General features: G+C 45.0%; 1 protein-coding gene across 1 annotated transcript in view; it reads right to left on the bottom strand.

Moving 5' to 3' along the window:
- Positions 1–8,180: 8,180 nt before the first annotated feature.
- The window catches only part of KLF9 (KLF transcription factor 9), a 31,074-nt gene continuing 17,024 nt past the window's right edge, over positions 8,181–22,230 (bottom strand). Inside the window, exon 2 of the mRNA XM_081881095.1 lies at positions 8,181–13,085. Within this exon, the coding sequence (XP_081737221.1) occupies positions 12,856–13,085 (230 nt within the window). The 3' untranslated portion in view covers positions 8,181–12,855. The remainder of the gene's footprint in view (positions 13,086–22,230) is intronic.

Genomic DNA, 22,230 nt, shown 5'->3' on the forward strand with positions numbered 1-22,230 from the left:
TAGTCAAAGTTGAAAGGGGGCAGAATGATCTCTTCATTCTTAAAACGCCTCTGGAGGGTGAGGGGAAGGTTGAGAGAGCACAAGCCCTGCGTGCTACAGTTCCCACTCATGTTTCATGTGCATGTGTTTGGCACAAGAAGCTCATAGTTCTCTTGAAGAAATACAGGTGTTATCAGAGTACACCAAAGGCTGTAAAATTAGGGAATGTGGAAGGACCCTACGTTGTAAGGCTTGCGAAAAGGCAAAGGTAAAAGGGTGCAGTTACCCCAGGGTGGAGAGGGTAACCACAAAACCTTTTGAACTTGTTCACATAGATCTGTTGGGTCCCATGGAGGAGCCAAGTCTGGGAGGAGCCAGGTTCCTGCTAACGCTGCAGGATGACCATACCCAGAACTCCTGGACTCACGCTTTGAAATCCAAGGGAGATGCAGCACAACTGATTAAAAGTTGGATTGAGGAGGTGGAACTAAGGTTCTCCACCAAGGTGCAAGCAGTCACTAGTGACTGAGGTGCACAGTTTACTGGGTCTGCTTTACAGAAGTTCTTTCACCAGAAAGGGATACGTCACAAGGTGACTTCTCCTCAACAGAGGGGGGTGGCAGAGCTCAGGAGTGAGGCTCTGGTCAAAGCTGCACAGGTGATGCTGTCAGATTCTGGATTACTTCCAAGCTTTTGGATGGAGGCAATTAAGTATGTGAGTTTTACCTGGAATCGGTCCTACAATTCAATGGTAGGGGACACACCTTTTTTCATGCTGCACGGCAGGAAACCCCAGATCCACTTTCTGTGTTCTTTTGGGGCAGTCGCATCTGTGCCGGTGCCTAAGGCTCTGCGAGGGCCAGGTGGACCCAAGTTCCAGAAAATGATCTTCTGTGGGTATGAGCCGGTTTCTAAAGCATGGAGGTTTGCGTACCCAGCAGGTGATCAGAGTAAGCTGCTGATCAGTAAACATGCTGAGTTCTATGAGCAGGATGGTAGGTCAAAGACTCCTGCAAGGCGCGATGTTCTCTCAGAATGTCTTTCTGATTCAGAGCAGGAAGGTTCTGATGAGGAGGAAGGAGAGCCAGGGGCTGAGTCTGTTGATGGCGACCAGGTCACTGACCAAGGTCAGGAACAGGATGGGGCATCTCCACAAGTTGTTAAAAGAGAGCCCAAGAGTGAGCCTAGTTCTCCTGTTAGCATAATGCAAAGGATTCGAAAACGCTTTAAGTCAGAGGGGGAATCCCGTGATGCAGAGGACACACCTACTGGCCGCAGTGAGTCAGAGGAAATACCTGAGTTTGTGCCCAGGCGGTCCAATCGCACAACGAAGGGTATTCCACCTGAGAGGTATCAGGCCACAGGGGTGTGGGTTGGTTTCGCACAGTACGAACCTGAGAGTTGTGAGGATGTTCCACAGGTGCCTGACAGAAACGCCAGGAAAAGGCGCAAGGCATTGGGGAAGGGATTGATCTCACAGAGGTCTGTAAAGGTACATCCACAGGTCTCGTCAGAATGCAAGACGAGAGGGGGTGTGGAGATTCAGAACTTACAGGGTTAAGATGTTCTGAGTGACGCCTCACATTCTGACGTCGGATTTGGAAGGTGGGAGGAGTTTTTTCCTTACTGTTCTCTTTGTCTCTGAAAGAGAAGGGCGGCCATGAATGCTAGCAGTCCAGGAGAATCTGAGAAATGCTGAGCTGTAAATATTCTGCTGTAATAAAAGGCTAATAAATGAACACACAAATGCCTGGTGTGTTTGCATGGATCTGAAGCAACAGTTTTTCCGCTGTGTTTTACTCTGCAAGGCGTGACGGAGCGGAGCAGATCGGCGCAGCTTGGCTGAGGAGCGTGCCGGACCGCTATAAACTGCACCTAATTGTGGTCGTAAAGCAATTAGTCCCGCTTAATTATCCAAGAGGTTATGGACTAATTACCATTATAAAACTGTTGCGAAGTGTGCTTTGAAGTCAGCTGGGTCAGCTGGGAAGACGCTACCGAAAGCGGAGGTCTGCGTTCTGAGGCAGAGCAGCTGGCTGAAAGACGCTGAGAACTGAGAACTGAGAGCTGAGAGCTGAGAACTGAGAGCAGCTGAGAAGACAGGTGCCGGAGAGCTGTTGAAACGTGAGTACAGCTGGGGCACTGGGAAGAAAGATGACGCAGTCCCAAAAGCATGGCTTTGAGCTTAAGCTGCCATGTGAAAAGCTGACGCGTGAAAGCTGGTGGATGTGGAGCCTCCACGTAGAACTTTTATTGGTCAGAGAAAACCTTTGGGAGGCAGTCCTGCCGCCACAGAAAGTGGCTGGGGCAGCTGCACAGCTAAGTGAAGCTGAGAAGTGTGTGCTTGCTTTCCTGGCAGAGAATGTTAGTGATGCGCTGAAGCCTATTGTCCTAGATGCTGAGAGGCCTGAGGCTGCATGGCTGGCACTCCGTGAGGCTTGTGAAGCAGGAGTGGAACGCAAAAGCCAAGGTATGGCTGCATCCGAAGGGGAGAGGCAAGATGGCGCTGGGCACATTCTTGAGAGCCAGCACACAGAGGGAGGGGGCAGCGAGACTTTTGTTGCTATGTTGGTATCTGAAGAAGTGTGCATGCACACGAAAGCTCATACCTAGAACTAACTCAGTTGGTCTTTAAGGTGCTACTGGAAGGAATTTTTTTATTTTGTTTTGTTGCTATGGCGATGTTGAAGGACAGCTCTGAGAGAGACTATGAACTAAACTTTGTCATCGATTCAGGAGCTAATCGCAACCTGGTTCCAGAGACCCCTGCTGTCAAGATGTGGAATTGCAAGGCAATTCCGGCTGGGAAAACTGTTCAGTTTGCAAATGGGGAACAGAAAAATGTAACTAATGTTGCAAATATCTATCTTTCTGTTTTGCAGGAGCAGTTGGAGGTTTACACTGTACCTGGGATGCGTCACTGTCTTTTATCTGTACCTTATTTGTTGCAAAAGGGGTTTAAAGTTTACTTTGAACATGATGTGTGCACAATCTACAAGGGAGAGAAGCAGCTAGTCAAAGTTGAAAGGGGGCAGAATGATCTCTTCATTCTTAAAACGCCTCTGGAGGGTGAGGGGAAGGTTGAGAGAGCACAAGCCCTGCGTGCTACAGTTCCCACTCATGTTTCATGTGCATGTGTTTGGCACAAGAAGCTCATAGTTCTCTTGAAGAAATACAGGTGTTATCAGAGTACACCAAAGGCTGTAAAATTAGGGAATGTGGAAGGACCCTACGTTGTAAGGCTTGCGAAAAGGCAAAGGTAAAAGGGTGCAGTTACCCCAGGGTGGAGAGGGTAACCACAAAACCTTTTGAACTTGTTCACATAGATCTGTTGGGTCCCATGGAGGAGCCAAGTCTGGGAGGAGCCAGGTTCCTGCTAACGCTGCAGGATGACCATACCCAGAACTCCTGGACTCACGCTTTGAAATCCAAGGGAGATGCAGCACAACTGATTAAAAGTTGGATTGAGGAGGTGGAACTAAGGTTCTCCACCAAGGTGCAAGCAGTCACTAGTGACTGAGGTGCACAGTTTACTGGGTCTGCTTTACAGAAGTTCTTTCACCAGAAAGGGATACGTCACAAGGTGACTTCTCCTCAACAGAGGGGGGTGGCAGAGCTCAGGAGTGAGGCTCTGGTCAAAGCTGCACAGGTGATGCTGTCAGATTCTGGATTACTTCCAAGCTTTTGGATGGAGGCAATTAAGTATGTGAGTTTTACCTGGAATCGGTCCTACAATTCAATGGTAGGGGACACACCTTTTTTCATGCTGCACGGCAGGAAACCCCAGATCCACTTTCTGTGTTCTTTTGGGGCAGTCGCATCTGTGCCGGTGCCTAAGGCTCTGCGAGGGCCAGGTGGACCCAAGTTCCAGAAAATGATCTTCTGTGGGTATGAGCCGGTTTCTAAAGCATGGAGGTTTGCGTACCCAGCAGGTGATCAGAGTAAGCTGCTGATCAGTAAACATGCTGAGTTCTATGAGCAGGATGGTAGGTCAAAGACTCCTGCAAGGCGCGATGTTCTCTCAGAATGTCTTTCTGATTCAGAGCAGGAAGGTTCTGATGAGGAGGAAGGAGAGCCAGGGGCTGAGTCTGTTGATGGCGACCAGGTCACTGACCAAGGTCAGGAACAGGATGGGGCATCTCCACAAGTTGTTAAAAGAGAGCCCAAGAGTGAGCCTAGTTCTCCTGTTAGCATAATGCAAAGGATTCGAAAACGCTTTAAGTCAGAGGGGGAATCCCGTGATGCAGAGGACACACCTACTGGCCGCAGTGAGTCAGAGGAAATACCTGAGTTTGTGCCCAGGCGGTCCAATCGCACAACGAAGGGTATTCCACCTGAGAGGTATCAGGCCACAGGGGTGTGGGTTGGTTTCGCACAGTACGAACCTGAGAGTTGTGAGGATGTTCCACAGGTGCCTGACAGAAACGCCAGGAAAAGGCGCAAGGCATTGGGGAAGGGATTGATCTCACAGAGGTCTGTAAAGGTACATCCACAGGTCTCGTCAGAATGCAAGACGAGAGGGGGTGTGGAGATTCAGAACTTACAGGGTTAAGATGTTCTGAGTGACGCCTCACATTCTGACGTCGGATTTGGAAGGTGGGAGGAGTTTTTTCCTTACTGTTCTCTTTGTCTCTGAAAGAGAAGGGCGGCCATGAATGCTAGCAGTCCAGGAGAATCTGAGAAATGCTGAGCTGTAAATATTCTGCTGTAATAAAAGGCTAATAAATGAACACACAAATGCCTGGTGTGTTTGCATGGATCTGAAGCAACAGTTTTTCCGCTGTGTTTTACTCTGCAAGGCGTGACGGAGCGGAGCAGATCGGCGCAGCTTGGCTGAGGAGCGTGCCGGACCGCTATAAACTGCACCTAATTGTGGTCGTAAAGCAATTAGTCCCGCTTAATTATCCAAGAGAATTTACTTTCATAGACCTACTTTTAGAGACCAGCTTGTCAAATATGTGAAGTGTTATCTGCAGTTGACTGATGCGCATGACACATACATTCACAAGGGTACCCAAGAGCTTAAAGGTCATGAAATAGAAGAGGTGCAGTAGGTCTGCGGCTTTTCTTTACTCATTGTAAACCTATTGGTTGCCTGCATTTCATAAACGTCATACACTTGATGGGTACTTTATACCTTTTGATTATGTCAGAATGCTCAATTGAACTCAATGGGACTTATTTCTAAACATACTTGTGTAAGATTGAGCGGTAAATCTATTCGTCCAAGGTGTTAAACACATTAGAATCATTGGGACGCAAGAGCCTGCTGGATGAGGCCAGTGGCTCCCCTGGTCCAGCCTCCTGTTCTCACTGTGGCCAATCAGATGCCTGCGGGAGAGCAGGGCCTGAGCGCAAGAGCAAATCTCCGTCCTTGTGAATCCCAGCAACTGGTACTGAGATGCAGGCTGGATGACAGTGAATGGAAAACAACCATCCTCTTTTAACCCCATTCAAGTCCATGGTTATCAGTACGTCTTGTGGGAGCAAATTGCACAGTTCAGCTACAGAATATGCTGCATGAAGGAGGATTCCTTTTGTCTGTTGAGAGGGTTTGCCTGCTTTAAGCCATTTATTCCTGCACCAGGCTGGCTGCATGCCTTTCATCATGACTACTACATGTAATAACTCAATTTGAGAAGTACAGCACGAAAGTTGCATCCCATGTTGTGTTACCTCAGTGGTGAAGCAACATGTTCTTCACATCCTCTATCAACCAGTAACTTCCATGGATAGGAAGCCGGAAACTCTGCTATAAAATGGGGGTGGGAAACCTCTGCTCCTCCTGATCCTGTTGAACTCCCAACTCCCATCGGCTTCAACCAGCAGGTCCAATGGTTAGGGGAGCTGTAGTCCTCTGACATCTGAAGGGCCATGGGTTCCCCACCCCTCAAGTTCTTGTCACAGCAGTTTATATCTGATTCTCTTCTTCTTGTGTTAGTACTGAGCATAATTTGATTAAGAGAAAACAAGAACCCTAACTTGACCCAGGAGTGAAAAATTAAGTCAATGAAAAATTATTCCTAAGGGAAGTTTTTTAACAGTTAGTAAAAAATATATGCATCATTAAGCAGATAAACTGAACTTTGTTGATTGGAAGTCAGTTTAAGGAATTGTCTAGCCAACAACCTGAAGCTCAAGTTTGCATAGAGTGTTCCCCCCCCTTCTCTTCAAAAGCTTGCATTCATTTGTATTTGGTCGTCTAATCTCTTTATGTCAAATTAGAAGTGAACCTTTAATTTCCATTTCATTTCAATATAACCACATACAAATTTTATAGGTATAGTTCTCACCCAGGTTGCCTGATGAATGGGCTTAAATTTTGCCGTTGGGTGTTTTTGCGAGACTGAAGTAGTTGTGAATGATGTACACACTATATGTTTAAGGCAAATTTTCCCTCCAAAGAATCCTGGGAAGTGTAGTTTACCCCTCACAGCACTACCATTCCCAGCACCCTTAAAAAGGATGGGATGTGCTTTAAATGTTTGGTGCGTACTCAGCCTTGCTATATACAAACGACGACTGCTGATTTGCAAGATTGCTCACCATCCTGCCAAAATAAAAACCCATTAATCCAGACAGAGTAAAGGGCTCATCTTTGTATATAATCACCAGTTTTGTTAGACCAAATGGCAAGAAACTGACAAAGACCATTTCAACCTGCACAAAGCAGTGGTGATTGCCTCTTTCAACCCATTCAGCTTCAAAGTGGTAATAGCATCTAGACAGGGTTGTTTTTTCTGAAAGGATGGTATCTGCAGCTTGAGTTGTAGGACAATCCAGCAGCTGAGACTGATGGACCAGCTGCAGCCTCTCTTGGGCAAAGGCAGCCTGGCCAGTTGTCCATGGCCTAGCAAAATAGACATGGCCATAATTTCAAGGTGTTCCCTGCAGCCTTTATTTGAAGACTGTTAAGAACCAGAATCTTCTGCTGGTACAAAATGTGGCTGCTTGGATATTGACTGCAACTAGTCAGGAAAATATCTCATAACCATCTCTCCTGAAACAACTTTCCTAGTTTTTGCAGAGCCGCTAATCCTACTTAACAAGGACAACCCTCTCTTTGAAGCACTGTCAGAGGACAGTTTGAAGGAGTGTCTGGTGCAGTCCAAAGGGCAGCCATGGCCTTGAAGGTGCCCATCAACGAAATATAGGGGGAAACAGACAGAGCAGGTGCCAAGCTCACCAGACCACCTCCCATGTGAGCATGAGACATTGTGCAGAATTTTTCAACTTTCAAATTCCAAAAACAAGGGGTGGTAAAAAGTTGCAACATGACTTGGGAACTCAAAAGATATTTTAGTTAAATTAATATAAATTAGTTTTGCTGGTTAAGTAAAATGTGTGCAAAATTGCATATTTTATTTTATATAGCATTAATATTGTGTAGTGGTATTTACCATTAGCTGACATTTTCTTAAGGCAAAATTAAATTCTTTGGTTTTCCTAGAGCAGTTTATGTGCTTCTTCATCAGACATAGACTTACCTAAATAAATGTTGTCCAATCACAAAAATAATAGATTTGAATTCCTCACACCCAAAAACATATTTTTAAGACCCTTCACTGAAGAAATTTGCAAAATTTAAGTTTCACCCCCTAAAATGACACACCCTGGTAACACAATGTATTTCTATTTAAATTGTAGCAATAATATCTAAATTCGCATCTATACATATCAATCCGCATATGCAAATCTATGTCCATTTTTTGTGATGCTTACATGGCCAGCCAGGTGCCCTGCAGGTTTCCAAGCACAATTCAAAGCCTGAGGGGCAGCCAAGGTGGTTCCCTTCAGGTGTTTTGGACCACAATGTTCATCCTTCCTAACCACTAGTTATGCTGGCTGGGGCTGGGGGGAGGGGGCCATCTCGGCTGCACCTTTAAAGTCCTCTATGACTTGGAGCCTTCAGAGGAGAGGTGGATCAGCAGCTGGAGAAAGGGCATTCCTTTTCAGTGGTGGGGCCCAGTTCGTGGCGTGGCCTCCCCACAAAGACTTCCATGGCACCCTTGCTACTGTTGGGCTTCAGGGGGCAGGTTAAACTTTTGCCTAGGTGGTGCAGTTGAGAGGCAGTGTGGTGTAGTGGTTGGTACTGGACTAACCACTACAGGGAGATCAGGGTTCAAATCCCCACTCAGGCATAAAGCGGACACTAAATTCTGTGCAGTCATTCATGGATGCAAATCATTCAAAGTAACATGTTTGTTTTTATTTATTTTATTTTTTATTATTGGACAATTTATATATACATATGTACAAAAAACACCTATGACTACTTTTTTTCTTTTTTACAATTTCATGTGATTTACAAAAACAGGACAGGAAAATAACTTAGAAAGGATACGAATACTGTACAAAAATAAAATGGATTAAACTTGTAAAGGTTGGTATTTTACAGTGTTACAGATTGTTAATCTGTAGTAAAACAGCATTTGAAGAGTATGTCCGGTTTGGTGCATACTGGGCTAAGTCCATCAGCAAACAGAAAAGAGACCTGTATATAAGTCATCAAAATTGTTCACAAAAGATGTTGTATAGCTATAGTTTTAAAGCCATGGCTTCTCTAGAATGGTCTTTCTGAAGTGAGGAGAGGAGCCATCTTCACGTCAGCACTCCTAAGAATTTCCAGAGTAACGTGGCAAATGATGTTCCCAGAAAACAGCTGCAAAAGTCTCTTCCTAAACTCCCTTTTGTTAAGAACCAATAATAACTGATTTTACTGCATTGTCAAGTTTGACCATGAAATTTACTGCTTGCTTTTACACCGAGAGAGACAAACTTTTCCTATTTTTCATTTAATTTTGTTAGTGGTTAATAAACTTTGGGTAGCTTCTGAGGTTACTTTTGGAAGACTCCTAAGAAGCAAGACTTGCACCCCAATGCGAAGCATATTCAATTGGAATCAAGTCCCGTTGATTTCAGTGAAACTCGCTTTCAAGTGTGTTGAGAACCACAGCTGAAGAAGCAGGCCTCTGCTTCCGACTCTGAGGCTTGCCATGTGTGGGCCTTTTGTGGGGCATGAGCAGGTTCAATTACCTTTCTCACAAACCATTCTCATGCATATTTGGGTCTACATGCGCTTGTCAGCAATCACAGGGCCAGAAACTCTTATTACTGCTGCTCTGAAGCAAGTGGGAGAAAGAATAATTTGCAAGGAAGAAACAGGACAGCATGTCCCTAATCCTGCCCACTGATTTCCCCTCTAAGCCACCACACCCTAGTTTCCCCCATGTGGCTTGGGGAGGAAAGAAAGTGGTATGGGGGTTAAAGAGAAATCCTTGCAATTTATCTTTTTCTCTTGAATCATGGCAAAGAAGCAGAATCCTCAACTCTAAAACATGTGGATCCACCCTTTTAAGACCTTCTCATGCACACCCATATCTGCTCAAAGTAACACAGGAAGCATTCCCACGTCCATCCGTGGTCCAAGGACTGGTACAAATTATGGCCCTGCTTGATGTGGGGGTGGCAACTGCTCCCCCTCAGTGCAGCCACGATGGCTCTTTGTGGTGACTGGGTTGTCTATTAGCAAAAACTGAAATGTTGCTTGTTGCTGCTCAACACACTTCACTGCAGATGCTCTGGTGACAAAAGCCTTCACCTGCAAGTCAGACAACCCACCCACCACAACCTGGTGGCCACACTGACAGCTGCCACCAATAAGCAGCGTGGTCAGGCATACGTCACTGCAGTGACAATGAAGGGCTTCACAATTTTTAAAAATATAGATGGAAGATCTATTAAGAGAACAAACCTAAAATTAAGATTATACATTCCATGGTAGGCTTAGCACCCAAGAATGGTTTTTTAAAGAAAGATCATAATTCACATGTTGGTTTTGTTTTAAAACATATTATGCCTAAAAGCTGTGCGAAATTACATTTTAGGGCACAGCAGATGCATCATTAGAACCTGCTTGGCTGATGTGGTTAAGGCAATGCCATTTCTGTAACCTACACATAGGAGCAATGTGGTGAGCACACTGGGAGGAATTCAGCACAGAGCTAAGCTCCATCTCCACAAGCCTATCTGCCTCTTGCACCTGCCTGCCAGCTTCTCGGGGGGGGGCTCCCCTGAACCAATGTAGGGCCCACAGGGGGAGCAGAGGGGAGCAGGGAAGTGCTGGGGTGGACTTCTGCTGGCAGGACTACTTAGCTGAATGCAGGCCAATGCTCAGCCACCGTAGACTTGCCAACTCAAGGGTCCAGACTATAATCTTCCTGGTGGGCTATGTAGTGTGAGATCAAGGAAATGAACCCACACCCGTCAGAAAAAGAGGCAAGTGCCCTAATCACGCTGCAGCCACACGACAGTTTCCATGTGCCTAAGCGACCTGATCATTTGTCAAGGAGGGGATGTTCATGTGCCTGTGGCTTTACAGTCAAGGTGAAAGAACAGCATTCAGCATCCAGGCTCTATTTCGCTAATACTGCATTTGTCCTACCTCAGAGCAACGGTCGACAGTTCTAGTGACTGTTGAAGGAGTAGGACTAACTGAGAGCAGAGGCTCTTGAGAACTGGTCTTGGATAGAAGGGGAGGTTGGCTGGAATAATCCCATGTTGTGAGTGGCTGGCCTAGCGCATGATCCTCACCCCCATCAAACAAGGCAGCATTAACAGTACTGGAAAAGCAGAATACTTTTTACACTAGAGCGATAGAAATAGCCAGGCTACCTGTTTTTATAAGGAAGAACAAACATCCCTATCATTTATTTTGGACACCAGAAATTAATTTTGGTTTATCGTAAAATAAAACGTTTCAAAAAGCTGAAACGGAGGTAGAAAGTGTGCTTGGATTCCTGACATGTCTTCACTGAAGAAAACTCATCCCTTTTTGCTTTTGAAATCCCATAGATTGTTCAAGTGCCCCTAACACCTTTACTTAGAAGCCATTCACTTCGCATAGACAAGAAGTTTTTTTTTTTTTTTTTAATAATGAACCACACAGGTTAAAAATGCTAGATGCATACTGAGTTCTAAGTGCTGGAAGCCACGGACGATTGTAGAATACTCTACTCTCTGAGATGTTTGTTTATTTTTATTTTTTTCTAGGAAGCTAGCTTTTTATCAGGTGAAACAAGAAGATTCTGCCATTGCAGGTGTACTTTACAAGAGTTGTATGTACAGATTCTTTACAAAGATGGGGCAAATTGATCCCAGTATAATTCCACTGGCTGCAGGGTGATTATGTCAGGGATGAATCTGGCCCTAGATAGGACAGTTGCACCTCTCTCTCCTTGCGAAGGAGGAGTAAAGAACATAGAACCAGTAGAATGTTTCTGGGTAGCGGGGAAAGTCTGTAAACATAATTCTCCACCATTACAAGAGATGGGGGAGGGAAAGTTCATGCTTTAACATTGACGAAGATGGCGGCTTGGCTAGCTGCAAGGGGTTCTCCCAAGGACGCTTTCACTCCTGTTCTCAAAGGGCAAGCCTTAGCATTAACGGACAAAGTATTGCCATTATCATTCAATGTATCAAGCCTAACACACAGGGTAAGATCACAAGGTACATAGTGGCAGAGTTCATGTCCTAAGAAATATTTTGACATACCCCCTGTGTGGTAGGTTCAATTACCTCGTTGTTGTTGTTGGTTTGTTTGTTTTCTTCTCATATTCTGTACAACAGCTGCAATTTATGAAAAGGTAGAAGTCTCTTGGAAAGTGGTTTTAAAAAACCCAATGAGTCTTCATTGTCTTGTCTCTGTTAGCATAGAGAATGTTGTGTAAGGAGAGGGAGAAAGTTTTGTTCCCTCCAGAAATGCACACAGTTCCCACTGGCTGACAGGAATCTGGCAACTGGATAAAGAGAATGCACCTTTCAGAGAGAGGGAGACATAAGGAAAAAACCTTTACAAAAGTGGTAGCTTATAAGGATGGTAGCTGCTGCTTATGCATCCATTCCAATGAAACGCAGCAGAATAAAGCACTGTTAGTGGTATTTATAGAGTACAGTACGGTACATCGTTTTCAGATGAAAGTCAGCTAGAAGTGGGGGCACTGCTGTTGGTCTCATACCTCTCCCACATTCTCTACAATGACTTTTTCACAAATATACCCAAATGGCAAATGAAGAGCAGAGCCACAGAAACACATGATACAAGCTTATATCTTGTTTTCCTTTTTGCTTTGTCATTGGTTTGTATGCATGATTTCACTCAAAAAAAGAGCAACATATAATCAAAAGTGTAGCTCATTTTTTAAAAAACAACAACCTGGATATACAGAACAGTTCTTCAGTATAAATTTCACCTCCTTGTTTGTACATCAATCAGCTAATAAGAGCAACAGATGTAATGGTTTTTTTCTTAACAGTCTTGAACAGGATGGACCATTGAGAGAGACACACACAGAGAGAAGTGAATCTTCTTCTAAAACATGTGCTATGGAGTTGGGTTTCTGTTCTGTTTCCTTTACTTGAGAAATACTTAAGTGAGCTGGAAAGTGGTTGTACTAAACTTTTTTTGTCGTTTTTGTTTTCATTTAAATACAAGCAGCATTACATTAGTCAACAAAACATGCCCATGACACAGCAATCACAAAGAGCTTGGAATCACTACTGTGGTGTCACAGGTCAAACCACCAGTCAGACATATATACACCAGTGTCAATCATTTAAACTACAAAAAGAAAAGTTGCATTATTTCTGCTGACCCCCCCCCCAACGCCCACCCAGCAGTGACTGATTTAAGACTGTTGTTGGTAGCATAGCAGGGTGGAGAGGATGAAAATGTTAATCTTCCGGCTACATGTGCTTTAAAAATGCAAGTAGGGGAATATTTCTGTACACTGGCGGATGTATTTGTGCTGATCAGTTATGCCTTTCTCGACAATGGTTGTCTCCCCACACACCCCCAACCCCACTGTAGTCTGTTATTCAAAAGGAGGCAGAGCTGGCCTTTTTAGATCGCTTGATCATGCTGGGGTGGAACTCAGTGTGGCGACGCGCATGCTTTGTCAGGTGGTCGCTCCTCATGAACCGCTTCTCACAGAGTGGGCATCGGAACTGCTTCTCCCCAGTGTGGGTTCGGTAGTGTCGCGTCAACTCATCAGAGCGGGAGAACTTTTTAAGGCAATCGGGCCATGTGCAAGGGAATGGTCGCTCACCTGTGGGAAGGGAAAGAAGAAACAAAGCAGTTAAAGGAAGCAAATTATGATAACTAAGGCTGGTTGTTGAAATCCTAGCATTTGATTCCTTAGAAGAAGTGCAGGGAACCTTTGGCTCTTGCCCAAGATGTTGCTCAGCTACAACTCCCATTCGCCCCAGCAAGCATGGCCAACAGCCAAGGATGCTGGGAGCTGTAGTTCAGTAACACCTGCAGGGTCAAAGGTTCCCCCACACCTGGCTTAGAAGGTCATCCGATATATTCAAGTATTTCAGCACAAGTAATACTTTGAGGATGCTCCATTAAGGTAAGTAGGTGCTGTGAACAAAAGAAGTTCGGTATCTCACAAATTATTGCACTATCACTGCAAAAAGTGTAGCAGGAATCAAAAGCCTGAACTGCAATAAACCCCAACAATGGCACCTCCAGTTAAAATACTACTGAGAGACATGGAACAGCTGCTTTGCCTGGCCAAGAGGCCAGACAGCCCTATTCTGCACCGAGTTCCAAATTGTCATGCCAAGAGATGTATCCCACTCTCTCACTATCTTAAGCTGCTGAGCAGCTACTTGTATCAGATATTAAAATATGACCTCTACCACAGGGCCACAGCTTCTCTCATCCACACTCAGATCCATAGCATTTCATTTCCAACACAGTACTAAGAGCTACCCAAAGTGATTATCTCATACTACAACTGGGCAACGCTATCCTATACAGGTCGGTGGGAGATCCCACAGTGGAGGAGCCATCACATCCTAAGCTCCGCCAGGCTCTGGGTTGGTGTAGTTTTATGACCATGGGGTGGTGGTGGTAGGGAGAACAGAAGGGCTTTATGACTAGCTCCAGAGCTTCCTCAACGCACCCTCAACATGCCCCTTTTCACCTCCCATGCTGCCAGAGCGCTGGTGGCAGTGGAGCAGACTTCTGCCTCTGCTGACAGGAAGGAAATTCCAGGGTAGCCGGCCTTCCCCAGGAGCTTAGGATTGCTGTCTTAACCTGCAAATTCTCGGCGGTTCTATGTCAGTAGGGCATGATGACCAAGGATCTTACTGTGACCTAATTACTTTAAGAGACAGGAAGCCAGCAAGCCGTGCCTAAAAATGGTACTCCAACTCTTTGTCATCCTTCACAGCAATTTCAATTTGGAAACCACATATGAGAAACAAAGAAACACCTTGCAATTTTTAAAATAATAAGCAAACAACTTATCCTTCCTTATTAATGTTTTTCAGTTTGTGTTTTGGTTGGGTCTGGAGGCATTTGCTTCCTTCCCTCGCTCCCACGCCCTGCAAATATGTATTATTAAAAATAAAGGCAAGTATGAGTCAACTTTGGTCAGACACACCAAATGCAGACACTGTTAGGTCTTCAAAGAAAACATGAACAAACTGAGTCCATGATAACTCCTCCAAGAAGAGCAATCCATCCACATTATGGATTGCCACGAGGTGGGCTTGTCATAGAATCATAGAATCATAGAATCATAGAGTTGGAAGAGACCACAAGGGCCATCAAGTCCAACCCCCTGCCAAGCAGGAAACACCATCAGAGCACTCCTGACATATGGTTGTCAAGCCTCTGCTTGTCCTCTATGCTTGCTCCTGCAAAAGCCCTTGCTGGACCCTGAGATGTTTGACAGCTTCTGCCCAGTCTCTGACATCTCCTTTGGGGACAAGGTAAGGGGCTCAGGAGTGCAGTGGCAGCTCCGCTTCAGGCACTTTGGAGGAAGCAGATTCTCTCGACTCATTCCCGTCAGGGTTCATGCCCTGCTGCTCCTTCAAGGAGAGGGCAATCCGACTGTTGCTGTTGGATCTCTCGGGGACTTTGGGTGCCATTGCCACCTCCATGGCTTGGGAGTTGGAGCCACTGTGCTACTGTAGTTTTGCTCCTACCTGCATGGCTGGTTCCAGAGAATAGCCCTGGGGAACTACATGTCTACATTTGGGCAGCTGGGGAGCAGGGTGCTGCAAAGCATAACTCCATCCCCCACACTATTTAGCCAATGAAGCCTCTGGGAGATCCCTTCAGGAGGTTTGGGGCACAGTGACATTGGTATGCTGATGACACACAGTTTTTCTATTAAATCCAATAGGCATAAGCTGAACCAGTGACTGGATGCAGCGATGGAGAGGATGAAGGTCAGCAGACTGGAGCTGAATTCTGCTTAGACAGAGACCCTTTGAGTAAGTGGTTCAGAAGCCTGAGAACTGAGGAGTCTGCCTTTTCTGGGAGATGTTGCACTCCCCCTGAAAGGACAGGTATCCTGCTTTGGGGAGCTCTTGGAACCATATTTGCCCATGGAGGCCCAGGCAGCTTCTGTGCTGAAGCCCTTTGTCTTGTGCATCAGCTGCACCCTGTTCTGGCCGCTGGGACACGTGTTGGGAACCTCACCTCTGGATTACTGCAGCGGACACTAGGTGGGGCTTCTCTTGCAGCCCAAGTGACGAGTGACACTTCTTATCAGGCACATGCCACGCAACTGGGGCAGTTTTAAGGTTCTGCTGCTGACATGCAAAGCCCTAAATAACTCTGGCCCAGTTACATGAAAATCCCTCTTTCCCTCCACTGCCCAGTAGGAGCACTGCATTCAGCTAATGGAAGCCAGTTAGTTTTGCCGCCGCCTGAAGAAGAAGAAGAGGAGTTTGGATTTGATATCCCGCTTTATCACTACCCGAAGGAGTCTCAAAGCGGCTCACATTCTCCTTTCCCTTCCTCCCCCACAACAAACACTCTGTGAGGTGAGTGGGGCTGAGAGACCTCAAAGAAGTGTGACTAGCCCAAGGTCACCCAGCAGCTGCATGTGGAAGAGTGGGGAAGCGAACCCCGTTCACCAGATTACGAGTCCACTGCTCTTCACCACTACACCACACTGGCTCACACTGAGGCTTCCAAGATGGGCTTTTCCACTGGTGGCCCCCATATTGTGGGATGCCCTCAATCATTAGGGTGACCATTCTGGTGGCTCCTGAAAACAGACCTGCTCCAGCAATCATTCCCAAGAACTTCTGATCTCATTGTTTCAACTGTGCTTTCACTGCTTCAATTGTCGTACTTTTTCACTTGCCTGGGTTGTTGTACATTTTAATTAAGGATGTTTTAATGCCTTGCTGGAATCCTTAAAGTGTGTTTTAATTATGTGTGGATCTTATGACTGATTTTATAGTTGTAAAGCACTTAGAAGTCGTTCTGGCATGTAAGTGGTATACTGTATAAAAAATAGTAACAATTAATTATATATAGGAGGACAATCCAGAAATGGATGCAAAGTTTTTCCTGTCCCAGGAACCTTTGGGTCTATATATCCAGCCCTGGAAAAAATATTAAGCTAAAAGCTTGAGAATATGAGACCTAAAAAAGCAGCTCACCTGGTGTGGACAAAATAATAACCATAATGTCAGAACACCTATGAAATAAACTAACAGTTATAGATTTCAGTAGCATTGTTATCACCATGACACAATTTCTCACATCCCATACAGGAGCATCTTCAACATTTCAAAATTCTGTACATATTAAGAATATTGTGAGACACACTTCTCAGATTCAAAGATGTGAAACCAGCCAAATAATATAGCGGATAGAATGCTCCAGCACTGTACTCCAGTGTAGTACATGAAACTTGATCCAAATAGACAGGCCTATTAATTAAATAATTAATTAAAGTATATACCACTTAATGCCAAAATAGGTGTCCAAGTGGTTCACAAAGTATAAAAACCAGCTACACTTATATTAAAATAATAAAAATTCTTCATTAAAATACACAATAAAGCCATCCCTTTAAAACAATACAGCAATTATTCAGCGCAGAGTTATGCAGAGTTATGGACAATGTCTGCCTCTGCGATTTCTATGGAACTTAAGTGTGCATAGCTGGGCACTGATATGTGGCTGAGCCACACTGAGCCAGTGTGGTGTAGTGGTTAAGAGCGGTAGTCTTGTAATCTGGTGAACCAGGTTCGCGTCTCCGCTCCTCCACCTGCAGCTGCTGGGTGACCTTGGGCCAGTCACACTTCTCTGAAGTCTCTCAGCCCCACTCACCTCACAGAGTGTTTGTTGTGGGGGAGGAAGGGAAAGGAGAATGTTAGCCGCTTTGAGACTCCTGAAGGGGAGTGAAAGGCGGGATATCAAATCTCTTCTTCTTCTTCTTCTGATGGAAGGAAACATCTATTGTAGTTCTCAGACTGCAATGCTCTGCACACCTCCCCACTGAGACTTACTTTGAAGCAAATATGCACAGGATTTCTAAGTTAAATGTGCTAAAGGGGGGATTATAGATGTATCCCAGAAAGATGGATCTCAAAACTGTGCTTGGGACACTGCGATAGTTAGTTGACCCTCACATATGTGGCAGCTACCAAGAAAGTCAAACTTCTAAATCCTTCCATGCTCTATTGACTTGTTTTGTTTGGAGCACTCACCCAAATAGTGAGATATTTTCCTCAATCACTGCCAAAAATGAATGGGTTTTGTTGTTAAACACAGAAGTGGAATGGAACGTTGGTCAGAATATCATTTACTGTAAGGTCTTCCGAACATTCCACTTGGATAAATGCCATGCAGTGCCAGCCAAAGATTGCGAACAAGGAGAACTTAGTTTTCTATGAATCATCTCTACAAACCTGTGCTGATTTTCTTCCCAGCATCTCTTTCATGTGCACCAGCTGCTTGTAAGATGTAGATGTGATTATTTATTTCTGTATTTATGAGCTGGTTGACTGTTCCTCACTTGGCATCTTAATAAGGTCAACCGTAGCTGTGAGGAATGAGACTAAAAAGGATTCCATATCCCAACTAAATAGAGAAAAATAAATCTGCTCTATCTATTGCCCTGGAGGATTTGATTAAGTAAACTGAACTGCCCCCTCCCCCTCCCCACCAATCACCTTTGACACATCAACAAGGACAGATGTGATTGAGGGTGTCAAAGCACATAACTAATGACAAATGCTACCCAAACCATTTACGGGAAGCAAACAACCATTAGGAATAGCATTTACTCCTACAGACTGTTCTCAGAGACACTAACATTAACATTATGAATCTGTGATGATATAACCTGCCAGATATCCATATCCACTCGCTGCTTCCAATCTCAACATTTAACAAGATCTCAAAATAACATTTTAGCCTCTCAGTGGGCAGCAAGCTGAACCTGTACAAAGAGAGTGCTCCTACTTAGGCCTGAACTGTCCAGATTCTGTGGCAAAGCAAGATACTGATTTGTATCAGGAAACTTCATATTCTGCTCTCAGTATAAGTTATGCAAATCAGACTACGTACATATGCACATTTGCTTATTTTTCTGAACAAATGAACACATGTAGAAGTTAGGCAAGAAGTTGTTGATTTTTAAGGGCAGAGAAAACTTGCAGAGGGCAAAAGAGTTGTTTACAGTTACCTGTGCCATTTCAGAGCTGCGTTGGCACAGCAATGTACACTTGGAGCTTCAGCACATGTGGACTTTCCAATTAAATTCAACGGCATGAGGAGATCTGCACATGTAAAGGGGTTTGTGCACAGAGCCACACCTTCTTCCCTGTCAAGCTGGGTGTGTGCATCACAGTGTCCCTGGATCCACAAAGGATCACTGAATTCAGACGGCGGCATATTCCCAAATACAACTCTAGAACCCCATGGGCTGGAAACTTGTTTTCCAAAAGCAAAGCAAAACCAAACTACAAAATGCAAACCGTGACTATTAGGAATCCAGGAGCTGCCTCAGACATCATGCTGTAGCCTAACTGAAATCCCAGACTTGCCAGTCATGCCAATATAAGCAGATTGTGAGAGAGAAAAAGCATCACTAGGTATAAATGAAGTAGCAAACAGATTCTTAACGATAACAGCAAAGGGCAGGTTGTTATCCAACTCTGAAAGTCCTATCGAGTCCCAGGAGAAATGCAATGGGGATTGGTGGATGTTTCATTGAACTCCAACATGAAACCCCCTAAATATATTGTATTTATGAGTGAAAATGGTTTTAAAGCTGAAGGATGACAATAGCAGCTTTGAGCCCACGTGCTCAGAGAGGTGATAAACCGAAGAAGCAAAATGAGAGGCACTGTTACTGAGAAGCTTGGTTCAGCGGGAATTGTGGATTCCCCCCACCCCACCCCGGACTCCCTGCGTCATCAGGCTTTGCCCTGAGTGATGAGCATCATTGTGGGGGACAGAGTACACCCCTCTTGGGAGAGTCAGCAAGAATCCCAGCACATGATGGTCACAAGCAGGAAGCTGCACATTCCCCCAATTCAATCCAGTGCCACATCTAATGCAACAAATAACTGGCTGAATTGTGGGTATCTCCCACTGAGAGTAAATACTCTCATCCAAATTAAATTAAGTATGTTCTGAGAAGTCCATGTCCATCCCCTTTCAGCAAGGGTTAATTAGGTCTGGAGTATTCATTTTTACATTACAGGAAACCTTCATGCCTTTTCGGTAAAGACCATGGTATCTTGCTAAAAATGGATTAAGAAAACACACCTTTATGGCTGGGCTTTCACCCTGTGGCATGGCAGTTAATGAACTCAGGATGTCCCAGGAACACGCCACTGGTATCTACTGATGTGAAATATCACGAAGGTACAAGCCTGGAGCCTTTGTGAAAAAAGCCCCCCTACCCAAACATACAATCAGGGTGAGGCACTCAGGCCTGGTTTCCTCCACATAAATGGGTGCACAAGGCACCCCGCCTCCTTCTTGAAGTTGCTACACACCGCTCTGGTCCAGTCCTTGCGCACAAGCTGTTCCAAGCGTCTCCACATCTCAGTCTTTCTGCTGCTTTGCAAGGGCTACACAGACTCTTCTTTCCATGATGCACTGGGCCCCAGCATGAGCCTCAGGAGCAGGCTCCTTCCTTCCGTGACCTAGGCTTTAGCTAGACTCCCCTTACCTTCTCTCTCCCCTCATTTCCCGGCTTCCAAGCCACATTTATTGTTTTCTTTCGGGACTAGACAGGAACCCTCTGTGGAGAGAGGTACCAGCCAGTGCCTTTCTATTTCTGAACCAATTTAGTAGGGTTCAGAGATTCAAAACAAAGTCATACTTTGGTGCAAGGGCTGCATTGCTGGCCCCTCACCACTGCCTGGAGACAGATTCATTTCTACAAAGTGTGAGCAAAATAACATTGGAGAAGGATTCTGTGTGCTTTTGCCCCCTTTTGTGATGGAGCCCCCACCTGTTACAGCTAGAAGGCCTAAAACTTGAATCATCACCCTATTTTTGTTTTCCTTACCCAACCACTGCACCTCAACTTTCCTGTTTTTCTCTGTCTGTTAGTTTCCCAATTTTTCTCTAATCTGGCTCTAGATTGCATTACATTACACATTGGAAATAACACTTTGAAAGTTATATTTCCCCAAAGCAAAGCTGGATCTTTCAGACTTCACCTCATTGTTCACTTTAGGCCACTTTTCCTCTTTAGTCTCTGCCATCTATCTCCACAACAGTAGTTAAGAATGTGGGAGCGCCTGCCTGGGAATGCTTCATTAACCCTTCCCACCACCCCCTGTGTTTCTGGAGTGGGCACAAAGCAGCTTTTGCTGCTCAATGGGCATGCTATCACCCTTCAGCTTTTATTAATTTAGAAATAAATATCACAGTTGCAGCAATGGTGCTGACTCACTGGTTCAAACTCACTAATATTGATCCATGCTAAAGAGAAATATAGTTAGGCGTGTCCATGCAAATATGTACTGGCAGGCTAGGAGACCTGGTAAAAGACAAAAAAACACAACATTAATAGATATGGAAGAATCTAAGCTTCATTCCCCATGAGGCATCTCTGAGGGCTTAGAAATAGGAGAATGATTGTCTAATCATTGGGCGGGATTCAACACATGAGTCCCATCAGCAGGAGCCCTGTGCAAGGGCCCCCACTTACTTGTGCAATGGGGCTTCCCCCCTCCTTTCCCTGCAATTGGATTGGGGGGCAGAGCACCCCCAGAACAGTGTGCAGGGAAAGAGGAGGGGTTGCTCCATTTGGAAAGTTAAAACGCTTGCCGAGACAGAACGATCACCTGCATGTGATGTTGAAGTCCTCCCATTATTTCATAATGGCAGTATTATAAAAGATGAGAACACTGGGAAACCCTGGCCTGCGAGCGCTCCAGTTGGAGAACAGCCTTTCCCAAAGGTGTCATGGACTTTGAAGATACTCGAACTCAGGACGCAAGGGAGAAAGGTGCTAAGAGATCAACTCCCGCCCGGGAACCAATGTCCCCACTGTGGAAAGACATGTGGGTCCAGAATTGGCCTCCACAGTCACTTACGGATTCACTGTTAAAACCATGTTTATGGACGGCAATCTTAATCTTACGCAGCTACAAGTGATTGCTGAAGAAGAAGAAGAAGATTATAAAAGATGAACTGGTAGCTTCAGAAGCAGCTAACAAATCAAGGAGAAAACTAAGGCATCTCATTATGTGGCCAGACAACTATTATAGGCAGAAGCATGTTTTTTTTTAAAGTGTTCTCAAACAGCATCATAATGTGGTCGCCTGGGGATACCTCAGAACATTTCTGCTATCCAAGTCCTCTCTTCTGCTGACCTAACCAAGGCAAAGTATTGAGAGGCATATTGTGGAGCCGTATCCACACTTGGGCCCAACCTGGGAGTCAAACAGATGAAGCAAAAAATAGTGACAGCTTGCACGGATCTGGAACGTCATTTGTATTACTGAGAGAGCATTCACTGGGCAGGCCACTCAGACAAGCTCCAATGGAGATCCAATACCCTGTTTCAGCACAACATGTTCAGAAACCAGATTCTGAGCATTTCATTTGTCACCACTAGGACCACTTACAAAGTACTCCACCCGCCTACAAAATGACAGCACAATCCTCTCTATACGTGCCTACTCAGAAGTAAGTCCACTGAGTCAAGTCTGAATAACTTCCAGCTCAGTAGGTGCAGGATTGCAGCCACTTTCCACTAAGTGCTGCATGGGGGGGGGGGAATAGCCATCAGTGTATTTTAAGCTCTTCTTCCCTGAGAGTCAACAATCAAAATGCCTCCCAAATACCATTTATTTTAATTTCAATTTATTTAAGACATTTATATACCACATTTCTTAACAGTATACATAAAAACATTCCACAGAAAATGGAACAATAAAACAACAGAAAATATCATAAAA

This window comes from Podarcis erhardii (genome assembly GCF_964252035.2).
Source record: "Podarcis erhardii genome assembly, chromosome: 11".
In the NCBI taxonomy this organism is placed as follows: Eukaryota; Metazoa; Chordata; class Lepidosauria; order Squamata; family Lacertidae; genus Podarcis; species Podarcis erhardii.